Source organism: Metopolophium dirhodum, chromosome 2 (assembly GCF_019925205.1).
Source record: "Metopolophium dirhodum isolate CAU chromosome 2, ASM1992520v1, whole genome shotgun sequence".
Lineage (NCBI taxonomy): Eukaryota > Metazoa > Arthropoda > Insecta > Hemiptera > Aphididae > Metopolophium > Metopolophium dirhodum.
In genome coordinates, this window is record NC_083561.1 from 26124601 (window position 1) to 26147452 (window position 22852).

General features: G+C 31.0%; 2 protein-coding genes across 2 annotated transcripts in view; one reads left to right on the plus strand and one right to left on the minus strand.

Moving 5' to 3' along the window:
* The window catches only part of LOC132938559 (serine/threonine-protein kinase NIM1-like), a 55020-nt gene that overhangs the window by 11702 nt on the left and 20466 nt on the right, over nucleotides 1-22852 (plus strand). The gene's annotated exons all lie outside the window — the stretch shown is intronic.
* Nucleotides 6701-7366, minus strand: LOC132937878 (uncharacterized). The gene is made up of 2 exons (XM_061004462.1): nucleotides 7015-7366; nucleotides 6701-6937 (listed from the first exon to the last, which is right to left on the minus strand). Exons 1-2 carry the CDS (start codon nucleotides 7364-7366, stop codon nucleotides 6924-6926), a joined length of 366 nt encoding a protein of 121 aa, XP_060860445.1. The 3' UTR covers nucleotides 6701-6923.

The window sequence follows — 22852 nt, forward strand, 5'->3', positions numbered from 1 at the left end:
CATAATACATATTATACACTTTCTGACCACCGACGTCCGACGCGTTTCCCGACTCTTGTGTGGTATACCTCATACCTGGTTAAAAACTATAATATAAGTTTATATAGTCTGGTAGTAGATTTTCGTGCATATATAGCTGACACATAGCTGGTATTATAATATTATATACACTCGAGTGATATATTCCGATCGGTTATCTCACCGCATTAGTGATGGTACTCGAGTTCTGGTATAACACCACGTTATAAAGTTTTTTTCACATTAATAATAATAATAAAATACGAACTTTTAAGCCCGTCTCATCCCCCGCCCTCGCGGTTCCCCTTTAGTAGGCGATTTAATACGGGTATACATATATTATAATATATATAGCGAGCTGCTTAATACAATATTATACGTAGAGGTTAATGTCTTCTACACGACGATAACAAATCCCCTTGGCATGCACCCCGCGCGTGGAACCCAAAGTTTGTGAGGCCCCCGAGTAACGTCCGACGCACACACACACACATATCGATCCCTGCAGCAGCGCACCCATTTACATATATACCATAACCACCACCGGACAGTACTATTAAAACAGTCTCGTGCGGTAGACAGGTAGATAGGATCACACATATATACACGGTTAAGTACCACCACGACCTTCTCACCACCCACCATGGTGCGGCGGTGTGCTCTCCTCCGCCAGAAGACCTTCGGAGCACAACGGTTTTCGCGTGTTTTACTCGTTAAAACTATAATAATAATAATAATAATAATAATAATAACAATAATTATCAACACAAAATCGCACCACCGCTGAATGTGTGTACAACGCGTAATTGTATATAGGTATAGTGAAATTCGAACAATAATATAATAACACTTATACGCTATACACACGCAGTCCGGTTCGAAGGCTCGAGAATGTCCGGACGTCCTTTGACAGGGGCGGTGGGTCGACGGACCGATAAAGTGCAGCCCTGTATGGTTGTTTCCGTGGTGTGAGCTGTGTATATGATAATATTATAATACTATTATATACCCGATTTTCTCAGACAACCGAAATGTATTTTGCAGGTATGTATAGAATATATACACTATACAAAGGCGAGTATAGGAATTTTGATTAACGGCGGATTGAGCCCCATAGATGGTACAAAAAAAAAACATTTCTGACGTCAACGATTCTTGTGGTGCCGTGGATATGTTTCTTAAGCCGCGCCCCAGTTTTTTGTTTGTGGGGCGAAAACTAAATGCGAACAAAATTTAAAAATTATCATACAAATTCATACTAATTGCATAGGAAATATTAAAAAAAAATTATGAAAATCGTATGTAGGGGCTCTGGGGAAATATCGTACGTGGAAAACTGTCGCGGGGAGCTTCCCCCCTCCCCAGTAGAAATTCTGAATAACAATACAATTTTACAATAATTTTTACGTAAAATGAATACATTTATTTTATCACGAACTAATATTATTAATATAATCTAAAATTAATATAATATTAAAATTCTCGTGTCACAATGTTAGTTACCATACTCCTCCGAAACGGCTTGACCGATTATTATAAAATTTAATATGCATATTCAGTAGGTCTGAGAATCGGCTACTATCTATTTTTCATCCCCCTAAGTGATAAGGGTTGTCCAGAAAAAAATAAAAATAAAAATATTATTATTATTAAAATAATAATAGTGTATTATATATTGGTTAATCGGGCATGTTCCTTGATTTGAATTATTATTTTTTGTCAATACATATATATAAATGAATGTTTGTGTGTAGATTAGACCTCTGGAAAGAAGATAGGCTAATTTAAAAAAGGATTAAATATGTTTTTTTTTATTCATCGGATTTTAGTACGGTTAGGTTAGGTTAGAAGTTTGTATTAATTGATTATATTAATCCACCGTAGGTGGAATTAAGTAAAAACGACAAACTTGGTATAACTTTGATACTTTAGAGTTAAATCATACACTTACGTACAAACAGCACAGGGTTATTTTTATTTCGGGCAACAGAAAAGTTATGATAAATCTAGAACATCATACACCGAATATTAAATAACGCATTGAACAAAGTTTGAGTCATATACAGTTTGTACATTTAACGGGTAACGACCGTGCACGGGATCAGCTAGTATATATTATAATACTAAATCGATTATATTGATACTTAAATTTCAAAATCATTTAAGGCTATATAATCAATAATCATCATTATTTATATAAACATTCATCAAATCACATTTACAGCATTGTTGACCTACTGTTTGTTTTTAATATTCGCATGGCGGAAAATTATCATTCAAATAGGTACCTACATCGTTAATATAATGTTATTAATTATTATGAACACGATGGTTGTATACGTTTATTAATTATTGTTCTATAACAATGCATGCAAAGCCGCAGGGTACAGTTGAAATGAATTAAATATATTGGTATAGATTAGGGGCCTTAATTTCCACCGGGGCTAAGCCACCCTCCCGAGCCTTCCCTATTTACGCTTATGATTTGGGCCGCGGGGTACCTATCATATATTATTATGATGTACGAACAGACGGCTGTCTGACGTTTTTTTGTTTTTAACCATAATGTCTCCGGATTTTGTGTTATTAAGTAGACGTGCTGATAGGTTAATTTCATGGCGATATGACATGCATAATGATATTATCATTCGGAACGAGTTGACCCGACTAAATTATCTCTGACTAAAAATCCACAATGACGTCACGGCGTACCCATACATACCGCACACTTCGCGCAAGGTACATCCACTACTGCAGTTACTAAGGTTACCGCAGTGTGCTCATATACCAATACCATATCGTCGTATGTAGGTATATAATAATATGTGTAACTGCAGACTGTTACCACTATGTAGGTACCTTATATTAGTGCAAAATATTTCGGTAAAACAATAGTATTATAGATACTTACATTTATTTATCTTTACCCTTTAGTATTGCGTTCGTGCAATTTCCACACAATTCTCGGAACTGTTATGTTTTTCAGAGTCATCTATAAAGACAATTTTTAAAATATTTGGTTTTTTTATAAATTCATATTTTATCATATTTATTATCCATATACCTGCCTATACTTTTTTTAAAACCGGGGACAGAACTGAATAGTTAATAAAGAAATGGATAGGCCATGCTATTGTGCTCTTCTTTGGCGGGAGAGAACTTTTGTTACCAATATGGTTACAACATGTAACATTGGTTACTGAATATTGGTATCGATGGTTATTGGTTATTTGTAATTGGTTATCATTATTATTGACGATAACAAAATATTATCATTTAACATTATCAATTATCGCCGGCAACCACTATCCACAGACATACATATAGTACTAGATAGCTCCCACCGTGAATTGAAGCATCAAGGTCGGGGGGCCATTGCATGGTATTTCATATGACAAATAAGATTAATTACGATTTATTTTGTATTGTATTTTATTATTTCTAAACCTGTAGTTTTAAAAACAAACAAAATATTTTATGTAAGTCATTTTACATTTACTATTTTATTTTACCATTAAAAACGATGTTGTTCCTAATACATTTTGTATAATGAATGAAATGTTTTGCCCCCCGAGAAAATGGCGGCCGTAGACAGCTGAGCTTCACTTGATAACAATGTAAATTATATAGGAGTACCTTATCTAGTAAGTATATAGATATGAGATATCTGTGCCACTGTCTGACCACGGTAGTAACAAAAGTTCTCTTCGATCACAGAATGCTCTGCGTGACTGTGTATAAGGTATATAGGGCCCATCCATTTCTTTATTATCTATGCGGAACTGTTTACGCATTATTTCAACCGAACCTGTACTTACCTAGAGTCCGTTCAATATATTTAAAACAATAATATAATATGCAAAACATAACCTTTTATTGGTTTACAATTTAATGATTTGAACTACCAAGTATTGTATACGCGTGTATAGTGTATGCGTCTTAAAAAAGGCATTGTATTAAAGGTATTAAAGTTATTGTGCAGTGCAGTGCGTGTGTAATATTAATATACAGTGGACGCCGCTTATTATAGACTCACGGATATAATAATGTTCAGTCGATAAGACTGAAAATCGCCCGGAACTAAATAGATTAAAAAAAAAAGGTCCGTTATAAGACTTATTATATTTTGCTCAAGGTCCCTTCCAATTTTACCAACAATAAAGTTATATCAAATGTAAACATGTTTGCTAAAATTTCGAAGTAAATACATTTTTAAAAAGTTGTTTGTGTTGTAGGTGTTGAAGAAAAAAAAGTTGTATCGTATGAATGCGCCAAAATCGTATCGTATGAAAGCGCCAAAATTCTAGATACATGTGAGCCACGGTTAATAGATATTAAATTTAGAACTATATATTATATTTTAACAATTTATTATTGACGATTTTAAATAAGATCGAAAAATCAACCGATTTATTAAAATTATAATTTTGTAATTGTAATTTATTAATTTCCATTATATTATTTTATTGACAATTTTTTATAAGATCGATATTTTTAAATAACTACTTATATATAAAATATAAATTTTGGCGCAAATGATATGTAATTTTTGCACCTTTGGCGCTTCTGTCATATGTTGGGTATAACAGGTATAATGGTGTATACTATACATGGTATAATGGTATATACTATTAGATTGGCGCTTATATGTCCTACACATATTTTGCCGCAAAAGATATATAATTTTTACCTTAAATATTGATATGTAATTCATACCTTTATATTTTACAACAATCTTTATCGCGTTTCACCTCATCGAGACACACAATGTAATTAGCAACACTAGTACCTACGGGTGGTGCACATTTTCAAAATGGAAAAAAGCAGCCAAAAATCAAAAAAAATAGTTTTTTTTTAATAAAAATGAATAATACTATATTATGAAAATGTAAAATAAAGTTAAAAAAAATAATTAGTATATATTAAAGTTGATAATTAATAAAAAAAAGGTTATTTATTCGTTTCTCCTTGCAACTTTGCCTATATTTATATATACAATGTTCATTCGGTTCTAAGACTTACTTTGTGCTGGTCGTCCCAAACTCCAAAGTGAGTCTATTATAAACGGCGTCCAATGTATTATTATGCAGTCAATTTGACCTTTATAAATGTATATAATTACAGCTGATAAGTGTTATTAGAATGGCGTGCGTTTGTGCGGACGAAAAAAAATATCTGTAGGTCCTATACACTTATACATATATAAAATACATACTGTGAGTATAATATATTATACTCTAGAAAAATATCAATGAGCGCAAGCAGGAGTCAAAGATCGTTTTATTATTATTATTATTATTATTATTATTATTAGTATAATAGTATAACGCCATTGTTATTGAAATATAAGTAGGTAGGTACATAATAATATTATCGACGAAATAGTTGACAAGTCTTGTTAAAAAAAAGTTAAATTGTCCATAACTAAAAAAATACAAAGTTAGACCTCTAAGTATTTTTTCAAAAACTTAAAGGGATACTATGATTTTACCTATATGACGTGGGCCGGTCATTTCCCCACGGGACACGTTGTACATTTGTATAATAGGCACAACATGCAAGGCAACAGAAACGAATAGTATTTTGGTTTTACTCACACCGACGTGGGATTTGATAAAACGCAAATGACGATAAATTGCACGATATAATGTTATTTTTTGTGATCGAGATTCGAGAGGGACAATAGTATAATATATTATTTAATTGTGTGACAGTATAGCTGCAGTGAAGCGTATATAGCAACAATGGCAGCATAATACGCTCAATTGACCAATTATGGGCTATAAACACTTAAATGTCTATTAACGCAAAACAAAGTTCATGTCCGGTAGCCGCGGTACCATTATTGTTTGTGTACAGTGCGGCGTAAGCGTATTTACTGAATAATTTTTATTAATTCGTTGACGTTTAAAAAACTGAATCATACCGTTTATATCGATACCGACCGAATAATTTTTATTTATTCGTCGACGTTTGAAAAAAACTAAATCATGCCGTTAAATCGATACCGATTAGGATACTGTGGTGTTTCTGCGACTTCCGTAGTGCAGGATCAATATATTAGTATATATTACTATAATTCTATGTGCATGATGATAATGTGTTATAGTGTTGTAGTTATAAGTTTCACGTTTTTCAAATCAAATAACGCGAAGATGATGTCACGATCTTCTAAATGATCATTAAGCTGATTTAGTTTTATAAAAAAAAACTCAAAATAAGTGTCACTAATGGGTGGTTCCTTCCCTCAAAAGCTTCGCAATATATGATTCCTCTCTCTCACATTTGCTTATTGTTCTGAATATGAATTAATTGTAAATACATACCATATATAAAAAAAATAGTCTGCATTGTAAAAGAATAATTGTAAAATGTCTGCAATTATAGATAGGAGGTGCTGACCATGCAGTGTAACTGTTTAAGTTTAGTTTACATATACAAATCCACACAGGACATCAACACGAATGTATTTTGCAAGTGAAAACAAGTAAACAGTATACTTACCTATACTAACGCGTTTGCCCATTATTTGATGTAGCTAAAACGATTTTAATTTACAAACACGCCGCAGTAGATACACGTGTTCAAAACGGTAACATTTTTAACATTTTTCGTAAATCTATCTTTGTTTACCCACCAGCCATTTTATATTGGAATAAAACACTTATAATTTTCCGGTAGATTAGTGTGATAACTCATAAGCAGGGCTCGGAACTTTATGCGCTAAAAAACCATGAAATATGTGCATACGTATGCACTAAAAAAAACCAAAATATGCGGTATAATATGCATTTATTATTTTATAAAAGATGTATTTAAAAGCATAATTAATAATTACAGAAACAAAATTTTTTTTTATTTTATTTGTATTTTTCTTTTGATAATGAAGCTGTTCTATACTGGATCTATTCCCAGAGTCCTAAATTTAAAAAAAAAATAGAATTTATCAAATACAGCGATTATTAAATCATGTTAGGTATTCATTATTATATTTACCTGAATTACACTGAATGATAAGATGCTTTTTTATGTTTTCAAGTTTAAATGATCGTCTGTTGTGGCTCAGAAGGTTTTTGTAAACAGAAAATGATCTTTCGACATCCACTGACGTAATTGGTGCGTACTTGTAGAAAATAAGGTCATTTGTTGTTAGATCTTCGGGAAGACCATCCATGGTGGAGATAGATCCATTAAGTATTGACGAGATTTGTTTTAATGTTTTTAAACCGATATTTTTAGACAAAACATTTTCCATTTTTTCATAGACTTTTTTCCCTGGTTCACCTTGAACGGATTTTAATTGTGTTTGAACATTGTCCACGATACTCAATGATTCAGCTAAAGGCATGTTTTTAGTCTGCAGTTTCAAAATTGATTCAGAAAGAACTTTAAAATTTGAAGTAATATAAACCAAATTATTTTGAACGTGTTCTTTTACCAAATTTTTTTTTGAAACTTTTATACTTAAAGCATCATTGGAGTCCAACATATTTACAACATCACGAATTTTTTCGTAATATTTACAATAATAAAGTACAGCATTGATCCAGGTACCCCATCGGGTTATGATTGGTTCTGGAGGTAAAGGGATATCCGGTGCGTATTTTTTTAAAATTTGTATGCGTGATGGTGCTTTTTTAAATATTTTTTTTACATTAGCTACAATTTTATCAACAGTACCAAATTGATTTCGTACTTCCTCCGAAACTCTATGGAGGCCATGAGCAGCACAAGTCACATGTAACATTTTAGAGTAGAGTGCATTCAGAGATTTTCCACACTTTACCATATACGGCGCAGCGTCGGACAAAAATAATAAAACGTCGTCGTGTCTTATCCCATGAGGCCATAAAATGCTTAAAGATTTGTCAAAAAGTTTACAAACTGTAGAGTGATTGGTCTTTTCTAGGGCTTCAGTATTCAGTAAAAAAATTGGACCAGCAGTATCCTCTTCTAAAGTCCCTATTATTACATTAGTTATATACCGACCTTCTGCGTCTGTTGTTTCATCAAGTGACACCCAAATTTTTCGGTCGAAAACACGTTGCCTAATTTTTTCCATCATTTCGTTGTAGCAGTCGTCTAAATAGAATTTTCGAAGCACAGATTCTGTGGGGACATCTTTTCCAGAATAAACTTCCAAAAATGTCCGAAACTCTATATTTGATAGTTTATTTAGTGGTATATTAGCCGAGACCATAGCTTTGCATAAATCCAGGTTGAACTTCGATTTTTTAGACGGTAAATCATTGGTTAATAGTTGTTGGCACTTGGTCTCTTTTTGATTTTCTTTACGTTTAACAGAACGCAAATGTTTTTCTGTTTTCAAGTGCTGTATTACGCTGGATCTTCTTTCCGAATCGACTTTCGTTTCGCAATATTTGCAAAATAATACCCTAGTGTCAATACTAAAAACATTTTTACCGAACTCAGACACGAAAGTATTTAAACGACTACTTAAATTTTTTTTTTCTTTAGGCATTTTAACTTTTGTCTGACAAATATTAAAATCAGAATATTACGTGGCACATAAGCGGTAATCGAGCACGGTAAGCGAACAATACGAACTACGAACACAGTGAACACACTAATTTATTAAAGTAACAGACCACCGTTATCGAATATGTTTTCGACACACGATCAAACACATACTAACACACACCACAAATATACAATATGCCAATATCATTGCCCATTGGTATATGGGTATTTTGTTTAATTTTATCTAACGAGCGACTTCAATATAAATTATAATCTGTGCAGTCATTACGGTAAGAGTAACAGCCAATTCTTATTTCTTAGTAAAAACACTATAAACTATGCGGGCGAGCGTCGCCGACGGTAATAGTGACAGCTATTGGAAAAATAAATATTTTATTCTTGAAAACATTTTAAACAATATTCAATTATCAAAAACTTGTTTGTTGTTGATTTCTTATACATTTTTGCCATAAAATGCATTTATATACTCAAAATCTTTAAATATGCATAATCATATAAATTTGGTAAAATATGCAAAAAAATGCAACATCAACTTTTGTATTTCAACTGTATGGTTCATGAAACGAATTTGTATCGAATCAGATTTTAAATATGCAGCTTCCTGAGAAAGATGCAAATGCATAAAGTTCCGAGCCCTGCTCATAAGTAACGCACTGCCATTATACTTAATAACTACGCAAGTCTTGATCGACACAAGTATTTCGATTAAATACATTTTTTTTTGAATAAAATCAATTTATCGAACATATTTGTTTTCCATATCGTTATATTATTACTGTACGATTATATTTTGGAATAATATTTATATGTACGAAAATATTTCCGAAAGCCCATATGGAAATGCGTGCACGAGTATTATATATGACGCGTATACTCATTGATCAGTTTAATATGATTGTGTACATTGTCGTGCAGGAAGGCGTAATTATATTATAAGCGGATATAATTAATTAACAGCATTGATACCTATATGTTATGTGCACGTCTCGAAGATGCGCGTCGAGAGTGGAAAACAACTCACAATATTTGCACGCAGAGTTGTTATGATATTATTATTTGTATCAAATATAAAAATGTAAATCGAGTTTGACATCATCCATGAGCGGCGGGGGCGACTTTGCCAAGTTTATTATTTATCGTGCGTGCTATATAGCCAACTCCTCTATGTACATAGTCGTATAAGTAGCATAATATTATATGACTCTATAGTAAGTAGGTATCGTATGTTATTATATATTTTATATGCAAAACCGGTAGTCCAACTACATGTTGCAGGAGTCTATATATCGCACTACCTATTTAATTTGTTTTAAATTATTTTATTATTATTATGCAATTTCGAGATGGCCACGGTGGCCGCCACCGCCAATTTATATTTCATTGGTCCAATTTGTTACAAAGTCCCCGTGTCCCTGCTGTCGTATATATATATAGGTACACGTCACTATATATCTGCGCAACGCTGCACCCACACACACTCGTTATAATTGTTAAATATTAAATGGCACAAACCGCTCGTTTATGTATATTATAGTCGGGCGTATTTAAGCATTTGACAATACTACGGCATGTATTATATAATACACATCTGATAGGAAAAATTTAGGTATAATGATTTAATAATTATCGACGACGTAGTCACTTGTATGTGTCGAAAATTACTAATGACTAATGAGCAGTATAATATTATATCAATTGGAATAGATTGATCGGCAATGAATGCATATTATAACGACGTGAAAGAGATTTATTTCGAAAAACGAAATATATGTTCATCAAACGACACACTCCACCGCATTGAACTCCGAGAATGAAGATGTTCTTATCGATATCGGACCAGCAAAAATAGTTACTTGCAATTTTTCTACACGTCTTGTATAATATCTATAAATACATAATCATATTATTTATTAGTCATTATTATAAATTGATTCAATGTATTGATGCTTCAATACATGGCTTTCATGATATATTATAAAAGTGAACTTATTTTTAAATTAACCTAACCTAACCGAAGCGAGAGATGACATCTAAAACTAAGTAACGTAATCATTTGGACTTTAGAGAGTACCTGAGTAACAAAATCATGATTTATTGAAATGATGAAAAGTTATGTGTGCATGCATACGAGTTAGGACTTCGGACGTTAGGTTGATATTTACAAAAATTTCATACTATATTATTATAGTGAATGTTATGCTATTATAATATAAATCTTTTTTACTGATACTATTAATAATTATACATACATAGTCTGCAGGCCAGACGAGAATGGGGAAAGGGGTAATTCCTTAGGGCTCGGTATTTTATAAAATTAGGGACTACTATTTTTTTTCAAAAATATGATCACAAATAAGAATTTGATGACCCCCGCGGGATCTGGTTTTTCTCTCCGCGGCCATGTACATAGTATGGCCATGGAACTGTATAATATATTATCTAATAACTATAATAGACACTATGCGTATTGTATAAGCTCGTGGAAAATTATGTATAGTATTATTATTAATTCATAAACGTTATTTTTTAACCGGCGGTACACGAACAGCGTAAAGTTGGAACTCGGAGACTTTTTCTATATAATATTATAATTATTTTAATCGGTATGTATTTATTTGTTGAATTATATATATATATATGTATTGTAATATTTGTGAGTTTTCCGGTCGGGAGCGAGGACGTTTCCCGGGAAAATGTTGATACCGTACGTGACACGCGCAGCTGTTTCGGAATAAAATAATAATCTTGTATAAGGCATATCAAACGCAGTAAATCAGCTCATACATATTTACGAGTCAGTGTACATCTGCAAGTTACACTAAATTATCATGTTATACGTCGTATGATAATGTTATGCTCTGTGGGCGTGTTTGATGGAAGTTTTTTGATGCACCCTCAAATAATTTTCTTCAAAATATCACCCCACCTTCTTAATAATATCTCTCGTTCAAAATAATCCCCGTTAAAACTATCTCGTGTTTAAAATCATTTTCACATTTTTAATTTTTTAAGTTGGATCAACATAATAATCCCAACGGTATATTTCGAATTATATAAAATATTGCAATGAAAATAATTATATAAATATACCTATGCGCACCACTTTAATTTATATTGTTTTAGTTATTTTTATTTAAAACTACCAGATTACGTTTAAAGATTGATCTGTATTTATACCTAAATATATAAAAATAAATGCTTTTAAATTAAAATAATTAATGATCATTATTTTTTTTTTATTCTAATAATTTTATGTTTTGATGTATATATATTTACCTCGTTTTTCGTCATTGGTTGTGGGTCACAAAAACCTTTAGTCTTTATATTAATTATAATTTATATGCTAAACATAGCTGAAAATACAAATATATTTTCACCGGATCTGTGTAAACCACGTAATCTAACTATTTGCTAGTAGATTTGACTTTTGTGGCTATTTACAAAAGTTAAATTTGACGTTTTAAAATTTTGATTTAATAACAAAATTATAAAATTAAAAAAAATAATATTTTGACAGACAGCCACTCAACACATCATCGCACAATAGTGTAGTGCCATAAATTCGAAATTACTGCAACAGGCCGTTGTCCCACCGAGTTAACTAGTTATAACAGCTGTTACATATTATTATTATTATACGATAACATTGTGTTGAAAATGTACCTATATAAATTTAAGGAATCAAATTAAAGTACGTTCGTACGACATAATCTCTATACTGGTTGTATAATAATGGAAATATCAAAAAGATCAATACTCTATAGCGCAATAGTGGTATACATTTAGATTGAAAAATAATATGATTGTTATAAATTAAAATTTAATATGAATATAAATTGTAAAATTAATTGTTATGATTGACCTACTGAATCAGTGAGATGCATAATGCGGATATAATTGAATTTACATAATAAAATGCAATGAAAAAAATTTCTAAGGTAATTTTAAATATTTAAAATTATTAAAAAAGTAGTTCCAACGTAAAGTTTAGTTCAAAATAGCTTACACATTTTTTTCGTTTAGACTGATAAACTTTAAATCCTGAAAAAGATTGCGACTATACCTATGTATTTTTGATAAATTAAACTGATAGTAATTCTCGTTTTAAAATTATTTTCCCGAGTATTTCAAAAGTTTATACTGTGACTTTTTCATAATAACCAACTATAGATCTGACTTTGTTGGTAACCGAAATATAACACCGGGAGACGTCCAGGATTTGTTGTGCGGCCCCTCTGATGTCCCGTTCAGCGAGAACGACCGGCTACGGGCTGCCTCCCAACGTGCCACTCAGTCCTTTTATGACATGGTTGACAACATTTTAAGCTGCAAGGAGCACGATGAAAGGATAGCTGAGACCGAACGAAGAGCGAATGCAGTGGCAGTCGCTCCAACTGACTGACTTTATTATTTATTGTATCGCATTGTATTGCATTGTATTGTACCTATTGTATTAATGTTTATTTTTAAGGTGAAGCAACCATAATTAGTTATGTGTTAAGAATGTGCATGTATTAAAGTTTTTATTAAATATAAATAAACAATGGCAGCAGAGGAGTAGTAGTGTTCACACAGATCCTCCTCTGCTGTCGGTTCAAACGGAAAAAAAAAAAAAAAAGATCTGACTTGCCAGTATAACAATAGTTACTAGCAGCAGTCATTCTTGAAGTTGAAAATCGAAGCATTTCTTCTATTTTACAACATGATGTACACTGCAGCAGACAAAAAAAAAATACCCATTATTATTTAAACGCCTAAATAAACATTCATCGTCGCTCGGCTCAGAATTTATAAAATGGGATTCTCTGAAGTAAGGTATAATATTTTGAACTTTAGGATATTTCTAACGGGAATTTTTTTAACATGTGATACTGAAATATTATTTGAAGCATAATATGGATTTCGAGGGTGAACCAGATTCTTCGAGGGACGTTATTGAATGGCGTATAATATGTATTAGGTGTATTTTTTTTCCTAGAAAATAAGCACTACTACATGAAGGCCGTACTGCTGTGGCATTGCTTAGACCCCATGTAGCATCGTTTATTTAATATAAATGTTTACACATGTGTTTCGGATCACATGGGGAAGTGGCATACCTTCCTTAGCGATCGCTAGTATGTATCCGCATATCCCAACCCCATGGTGCCTTACAAATCTTTACATTGGCTTATGTATAATTTGGTGTCTAGAGATAGTAGGTATATAATCGAAATCCGCATAACACGGCGCGCAACGAATTTCGAAGGTGACACTATAATACACTTATTGCTCATTGGAATATGCCATATAGTATATCCTACATAAAACTAATCGTCAATATGAATATAATAATGAATTAAATTCAAGTCTAACCAAATCCTGCAGTTATCGCTGGCGGTTTACACTATGTACAATAATCGGAAGGGATTATAACATTTTAATTTTGTGGATACATTTAACATATAAATACACTGTATATAATATATATATAGAGTACTAAAGTGCAGTATATACTACATATATATTCTATTTACAGCTCCCCAATACTTATAATTTTCGGGCATTGAATCCAAGGACAAAGAAACAATATGCCCGGATTTTTCTGATCTCAGAATAAATATATAATACAATGCCCGAGTTTTTCTGATTTTAAAAGAAATAATGTAGGTACACTATATATATATTATTATTATCATTATATACGTGTAAGGTCTATGTCACGACGAATTGTGTCCGATGGATTAGACATTGGGTTGACACGCAATAACAGTTCGCAACCCGCGGGCAGTGTTTACGCCAATAATATATAATACATATTGTAGACTTGGCATAAACATCGTCTATTTATCACCGACGCCCGTCGACTATTGGCGGATTATCTCGAAGCGTTGTGCGAAATAACGTTAACTCACTAGTAACATAATTGTATGGGGAAAAAATAACGCGATTCGTTTTCAAACGATATTATAACATATTAAATTATATATAATATTTTGTCATAACTCACAACTACTGCAGTGGTGCATTGCGTTATATGGTTTGTATTAATATATTGACTTTTCAATCAGATTATTTTTTAATTTCAGGGAGGGGATGTATACTTACTTAACATCTACATGTTAGAACTTGACTAAAAATAAATTGTTTAACTGAATACTGATCGGTTGATTTATTTGAGAGTTGATTTTAAGATAAAACATCAAGGAACGAATATCCAGTACCTACAAAATATCCGACTTAAAATACCCAAGGTTGAAATATATAACAGATGAAAGTCCAGGGTTTCAATCCAAAGGATAGAAAAAAAGCTCCAATAAAAAAAAATATATGTATATAAAATTGCACAAAGTAAAAAAAAAATAATAATTGATTATGACGATTGTCAAATATTTGTATTATAATTTATAACTTTATGAAAAAATAATCCCATTATAATATAACTATTTACTACCACCTATATTTTGCTACCTATATAGCTATTAATTATTGGCACTTTAGTTAATTTGGAAATCATTTACGAATTATATTATGCTTTACATTCTTGATTTTTAAGAATTGGAATGAAAAAAAATCTAAACTCTGAAAACTTCAAGAGTTTGTGGGTAATACGAAAATAATAAAAATAGCTAACTCAGTAATAATGAATATGTGGGTAATTAAGTTAGGTTTAATATAAGATGAGATAGATCCCATATAAGTATATCATGTACAAGCGGTATATACATATTACAATGATTTGAATCCAGAAAAACGTTGGCGTGTTTAGCCTTGAATACTCGTATTCTTTTAACTTTTCTCTTAAGCTATTAGAGCTGGATAATTGGTTGATAGCTCATTAAAAGGACTTTTCAAGTAATACCTAAAAGATGTGACATTTTAAAATTAAAATTTATTTACTTATTTTTTAAGCGTCAGAAATAACTGTCAATTTTAGATAAATTGGTCTTTAGCAACACAGATATCCGAAACTGGAGAACAGATTTTGTTGTTTACGGTCTAGTTTAAAATCACATTGGCTAGGAGAAGTGAAGTGAAGAGTTTCAAACCTCTATCTTTAATAGTCGATTCGTTTATAGAGACCTCTAAAGTTGAACATATTAAAACGTGTGTGTGTGTGATTAGATAAGACTATAAAAAGTACCAATGGTGGAAATTCGTTTAAAGTTTTAAGAGAACTAAAAAGTTCAAGGTGAGTTACATTATACGAATAGTACAACTAAATAGTACGTATTAAAAAAACATTTTAAAAACGAACCACTAAAATTTCGTATACTTAGTTGAAAATAAAATGCGTTCTGGTTTGGATAATTTCCCATCTCGAGCACTGTCTAAAGTAAAATTTGGTTATCCTCTGGTAATAAAACACATTAAAAGATATGACTATAGTGACTGCTGCTATAACAGCACTTAATTACTACACGAGCTTACAATGACCGTTGGCGTTATAATAAAAATAATTTTATACCACACAATAATTATAATATTGAGGTATCTGTTATCAGCGAGTCATATACTTTACCCGTTGCGTCGAGTTGGGTAAACATTATATATTATGATAATATATATTGTGTACTGTCGTGTTTTATATTTTATTATAGGTAGTTTTAACACCAAAAACAAAGGAAACTCCGCCGCGATTTTAAGCAGAAAAAAACTGTTTGTCACAAAAAAAATATAACGACCTGCACGCACACTGAATAGTATTAAGATGACGTCGTACCCGCATGTGTTGTCTCCGTCTTACTAACGAATAATATATTATATAAAAATATACGTCCAGAAATTCCTCCAATGTTGTGTTGTTAGCCCAAGTGGTTGAAATATCGATAAAGATGTCCTTTAAAAAAAAGCATTTATGACCTCAAGACTCTTAAAAGTGGGCGGGCCGCCTAGGGTTAGGTCACCTATGGGCGGAATCACCTTTTTATCCTCATATTAAAAGTAGTGTGTTTGGGCGAGTCTCTTATAATGTGTTTGAGCGAGTATAATATAAAATATAAAAGATAAAAGATAAAATTGTAAAGATTAAGATTAAAATATTATATAAAATCTATAGGGAATTTTATATCAACTTAATTATGGCACAATATATAAATTTTTAATCACATGCACACTTATATTTCACATAAATATTATTTTAATTTTAATAATATTTTAACTTCATTTTTAATCATTTCAATTATTTTGATTTTTAAATACACACAAAAAATAAACAATCCACTTTTAATCATACCCGTTGAATTCACGGATAGCCCCAAGTCTCTCAAAATGAGGGGAAATGGATTCATAATTGATGCATCCAAGGATATTAAAAAAATGGTCGCCCAAACACTTTAAAATGTTTTAAAATCACTCACCCAAAATGATTATGCTAAATTGTTAAACACAATACAATTGTTACAAATTCGCCCAAACGCAAACCGTCTTTAAAAAATGTCATGAAAAATTCCATGTAATTTACCCTGGATTTCTTCAGAAACCAAGATAAACGTTCGAATAGAAAAATGCTCCCAAAAAAGTGAATTGCTTGCATATTATACTATGCTATATAGTTTGTAGGTACTTGAAACACATTTGTGTCATGAAAAGCATTCTAGGAAAAAAATACAAATGCATCGTAATCATCCGTGCCCTAAATTAATATATTATAACAAAACATAATTTTCCACAACACAACAATCGATTATTTGCGTTTTGAATACACGTCTATAATAATAGGTAACAATAATACTATTATGACGACATGACGAAGGTACCCATAAATCAAAATACTTAAAGTCAAACATTTTTTTCTTACCGACTTTGCCCTGCAGATGACTGCAGACACCACGGTATATTTTTTAAGAAATGCGTCCCACATGTATAGGCTTGCGAAATTTTGTTGTCTCTAATCACAATTTTCCTCATATATTATATTCGTGCGGAATTATATTTTGTGCGCGAGTTGTGGGGTCTTACGGTGCGGTATAATAATTACTTTACGCCATCCATATACATTATTTTGACATACATTGTACACACAACACACTCGCAAAAGACACACATAAATCTCGACAGCGCGTATATACGGTGTAACTTAATTAAGCGCACTCGTCGTCGTAGGAGGAAGAAGCAGGCCCGAATGGGATTATAAATAATATAATAATATATTTTAGGTATACCTAGGTATATACCTAAGCGAATAAACATCGGCACCAAATATGTCACGTACCACGTGGTGGGAGTTGGAGGAAGAGGAGGGTTCGCAATGCGTGCGAGGATCCTATTGCGCGAATTTCTCATTTTCCATTTTCCGCAGATCTATAATACGCTGAGCGCACGTAAACTCACTATATACCAATACCTCATTAGACCTATATATACCTGCAGGGGTGACCAAACTTTAGTTGATTATGATCTGCTGAGAATATAATGTTCCTTTGACGATCGCCTAACGCCACTCGATATTTTTCCTCTACAAGGAAAATCTGTGAATCATAAATATGTTTTTGTTAATAAGCAGTAACCATGACGAAGAAACGCTAAAATGAAAAATTGGTGAGAAACAAAAAACGCGTATCTAGCCCAGAAACATATTTATGTTAAACATTTTATTTTCACGTATAATTTAACAGCCAACAGGTATATAAATATTAGTATATAATAAAACTAAAGTGAAAACTGTAAAGTTATCTAAAAATGAGTGTTTCGCATTAAATTTCAAAAAAATAAAAACTTTGAAGTGAGAAGATGCCGTTTTATACTAACGACTGGTTAATGTGAAATATGCACGTAACTATATTATAATAATATCTATTAAAAATGTATAATGTATAATAATAAATCCTATCAAAGTGGGATAACCTTTGAAATCGTCCGAGATCTTCCGCCTTTGCTTTTTTACCTATAGCTTTTGCTTGTCTTATATAATATACAATTTTGCACGTGAGACATATAGTTCGTCCTCGACTGTCAGCTGCTGCACGATATTTATTATTTTCCGTTTGGCGCTGTTGATAAACCCGAAAACAATAAGTATTGAAACATCGAGATACGCGTCCAACGCTGCATCGGAGCTATACGATATTATTATATACCTAAGGGTTAGTATTTATGATGACTAATATACTTAATGCCTACAATATAAAAAACAGTGTCATGTGATATTTTATGTACATATTTTTGGGCCTTTGCGCTGATTTCTCTCGGCGAAAAATGGCTAATATGTAGGAAATTAAATTAAACAAATTAACGATAAATTTTGTATAACATTTCGAACCCAGTAAAAATATTTTATCATCCCGCCACCGTTAGTTTGCGAGTGGAAAACATTTCGGCAACTATAATACATTATTGAAATACCTTTACTGGACTACAGATAAATTCCCTGTGAAATCCACTTCACCCCCCTCCTAAAGTTTCAGGTTTTTATGCGTGATCAATTTAAATTAGGTACCTATATAAAATGTACCGAATATTTTGGATTACTGTTTAAATTGATAAATATGTATGAAAATATTTTTATGTTTTATCACATTTCATATTATTTTTGTTTTATTTATTGTGTTTATTTTTTTTTCGTTAATCATTTTCTTTTTCTGACACTCTTTTTCTCAAAATGCATTAAAATCATATAATATCAATATCTATATAAATGTATTTTGTTAATATATAATAGTATATATCCAAACGATCTATTTCCGTCTACCATCACATGCAATAAGCAAAGAGATAGATAAATCACTGAAATTTTATATTCAAGTAAATAATTAGATTTATTTAATTAGAAAAAAAAATTTTAAATAAAAGTAAAAGATATAACAATTTACAATACAATTGATTTCGTTTACAACACATATTTAATATAAGTTGTATGTTGTATGCCTAGTCAAAACAATGGCGAAAATACGAAAGTTACCACGGAAACGTCCAATATTATAAAAACAGAATAAATCGTTTTCAAACTTTTGACAAGTATGGACAGTATATTATACATTTTTTTCACACTATACAGTTAAGTTTTATCCTATATATAGATAACGGATATGTATTATACTTAGTATCTAGTATCTACTATATATATATATATATATATATATACATACCTATTTGTCTGTGCTTCGGAGTTCATATACCTAATTGTATTTATTTATTTTTTAATTTCGTGTATTGAGACCGACGGGACTCGCTGGACTATGGGGACCAACAAAAGACTGAAAACGATATTATTTTGGTAATTGGTGAAATTACTGAAATTATTACGACCCGAATGGAGCAGACTGAAATTACTTTTGGCAAACTTCGAACACATTAAAAATGTATATTATATCTACTTAATATACTTTATATATAGTCTCGAAGGGAGTACGAAAATATAAATTTGACGTTCTTGCATAAATTATCTAATTATGTTCAAATACAAATGTAATTTAAAAACAGTTTTATATTATGTTTCGTTTTAAACTTTCAATAAAAACGCTATAACTCCTTGATTAAATTCTAGTTATGGAAATTAATTTAATTTACTATTTTAGTTTTACTGTTCAAAGATTTTGATAAGATGTCTAGATGCCAATATGGGCACGTGTTTTAAACTTTTAGCTTAAATATAATATTATGTATGAAGTTGAACAACATAATTTGTAATAACAATAATATATAGATATCTAATCTCCACAATCACCGAAATCAAATTTTGAAACATGTACTTTTATTTATTTTTATATTTTATCTCTGTTCCGTCTATCTTAGTCTACTATTATTAATTAACTCATAATAATTATAAATACAATTGAAAAATTATATAAATCCCGATGGCCCATGTTGCAACAGGTTACTATATACTAAAAATTTATAATAATATCAGAGTTCTTATTAACTTAATATTATAATATATTTGGCCATGTCGCCAGGTGTGCACTTAAGAGGCCATAACTCCGGAATCACTTATCGCACAGCGTAAAAACTTCACAGAAACTATATACATATCAATTTTAATATGCCCCCTGAAATTTTTATCGAAATCGGTTTGGTGGATCTTGAGTTATAAAATGTATTAAAAATGTACACTTATTTATATATATATATATATTTCCAATAGCCATACAGGATAATTATTTTAAAGGTTAGGATTAAAAATTAAAATTAAAAATAATAAATAAATATTTTCATGCGCACGAACAATTTTCAAAAGAATGAATTATCAATCAATAAACTGGGTCAAGAAACATCAATCGTATACGGAACATGGGATATATATAATAATTAGTAAGTAATTAATAGTACTAATTACCAATAACTGTAATTCAGAAACGAGAAAACACGAACAATTTCAAACACTTATATAATGGTATATTAAATGATACGGTTTACACAATTTCGATAATATTTCAATAACACTGTAATGGTTAAAAATGATTAACATTTTATAACCAATAAATTAAACATCATAATTAATGTATAACACAATTACGTTAAAAACATTAAAATCAAATCATTTTTAATCAAGTTTAATATTTATAAAAACATTGAGCCATAAGTGTAATAATAATGCGTTACCATCGTGTTGTCAAGTTGCGCGTGTAATGTCTCGGGAATTGCGTTTCGTTTGATGTGATTATTAGTTATAGTAGGCACTAACCAAATAACGTTTTTAAAGTTAATTCTCACTATTGGTCGCGTTATATATTAATTTATGTGTAAGAGAAAAAGTAATTTTACATATTATTGTAATAACTCCGGATCCGGGGTACACTGCTGCAGGGGGCACCCCGCCACAAATGTAAAATATTCATTGCTCTTTATTTTATTTATTTATAGTTATGTTAGTTTCTGAACTCATCAACTATAGTGATTTCAAACTGGTCACATAATATTATGAATAATATGAAATATGAATATCAGAACATGTCGCAAATAGCAAATAATACTTTTTGATTTATGAGGAGGTCCTACTCACCAAATGCACGTTTTTATAATATTATTTTTAAAAGTGTTTACACTGCAGTGTACACATTAGTTCATTACACGTAATTACTTTTTACTAGATTTTTATTTTAATCGCCCATATTACGAGCGTCTGACGGGTATATTAATTAATTAACTTTTAGTCAATCATTTCAACTATATAGACACTACAGTAGTTATATCCTGTATCCACTCCTATAATATTATGTTCTGTACCGACAAATGATACGCATTCGTATACATATGTGTGTAGTCAAAAGACGCATAATAATTCCATTGATCAATTTGTTCAATCAAATGTGCTACACATAATAAAATAATATGTATATTATACGACCCATAAATATATGTTAGGCATGCATTAAGTGTAACATAAAATATGATATGGCCACGATATAAGTGATAATAACATGCACAATTTGTATATACTATCTTTGATTTTATGACAGACAATACGCAATAGATTATTTTTTTATTATAACCATCATAGCTACTACTCGATATATATTATTCTTATCCGAGGAAAATCTATAATGAATCATAAATATGTTTTTGTCAATTATAAGTAACCGCATGACTATACGAAAATTTTACGAAAAATCGGTCAGAAACAAAAAAATCTTGTATTCATCCCAAAAACATATTTATCTCAAAATAAAATGTTACTGCATTGTTATTAAAACGAGTATGTTCCTATATGTTGCTATAACTGTACTATTTGCATAATAATATTATTTTGACGGGCAGTACCGCACAGAGTTTTTATTTCCTGGAGGAGGTTGTGCAAATTTTCACGAAATAACACGCTACTGACTGGTACCTACTATAGAGAAGATAATACATTTTCACGAAAGAGGGAGTAATTTTAGGGGGAGGGTGATACCTTCCCCCCGCCATCGTGTGCACCACTGTGGCTATAGGTATATATATTATATTTATTTAATATATCGTTACAAACAAATATTCGCTGCTATTCTGTTAATGTATAGTTGTATATATTATACTATAACTATAATTATTAAACCTTGCCCAAAACGAAATAATATATATTCAATTTAATTTATATTTTATGTATTAAAAACAAAAAAAAATACCTAGTAATCATTTTTTGAAAAAGTCTTCATGTGCCAATTGGAAAATATAACCAGCCGTGACTCATACAGTATACACACATATATATTATTATTATATCGGATAGTATAATATCGTCGCGTGTAGGTCGAGTGTAGACCAAGAAGAATATTTTTGAAAAACTAAGTTTTCGTTTATAATAGGTCGGTCATTCATCTCTCATTTCATTTGCTTGTTCATTTTATTATTATTATTATTATTATTTTATTTATATATTCCATGTGTGACACTTTGGATAACTACCAAAAAGCCCACGCTTTGTTACACAACTGTA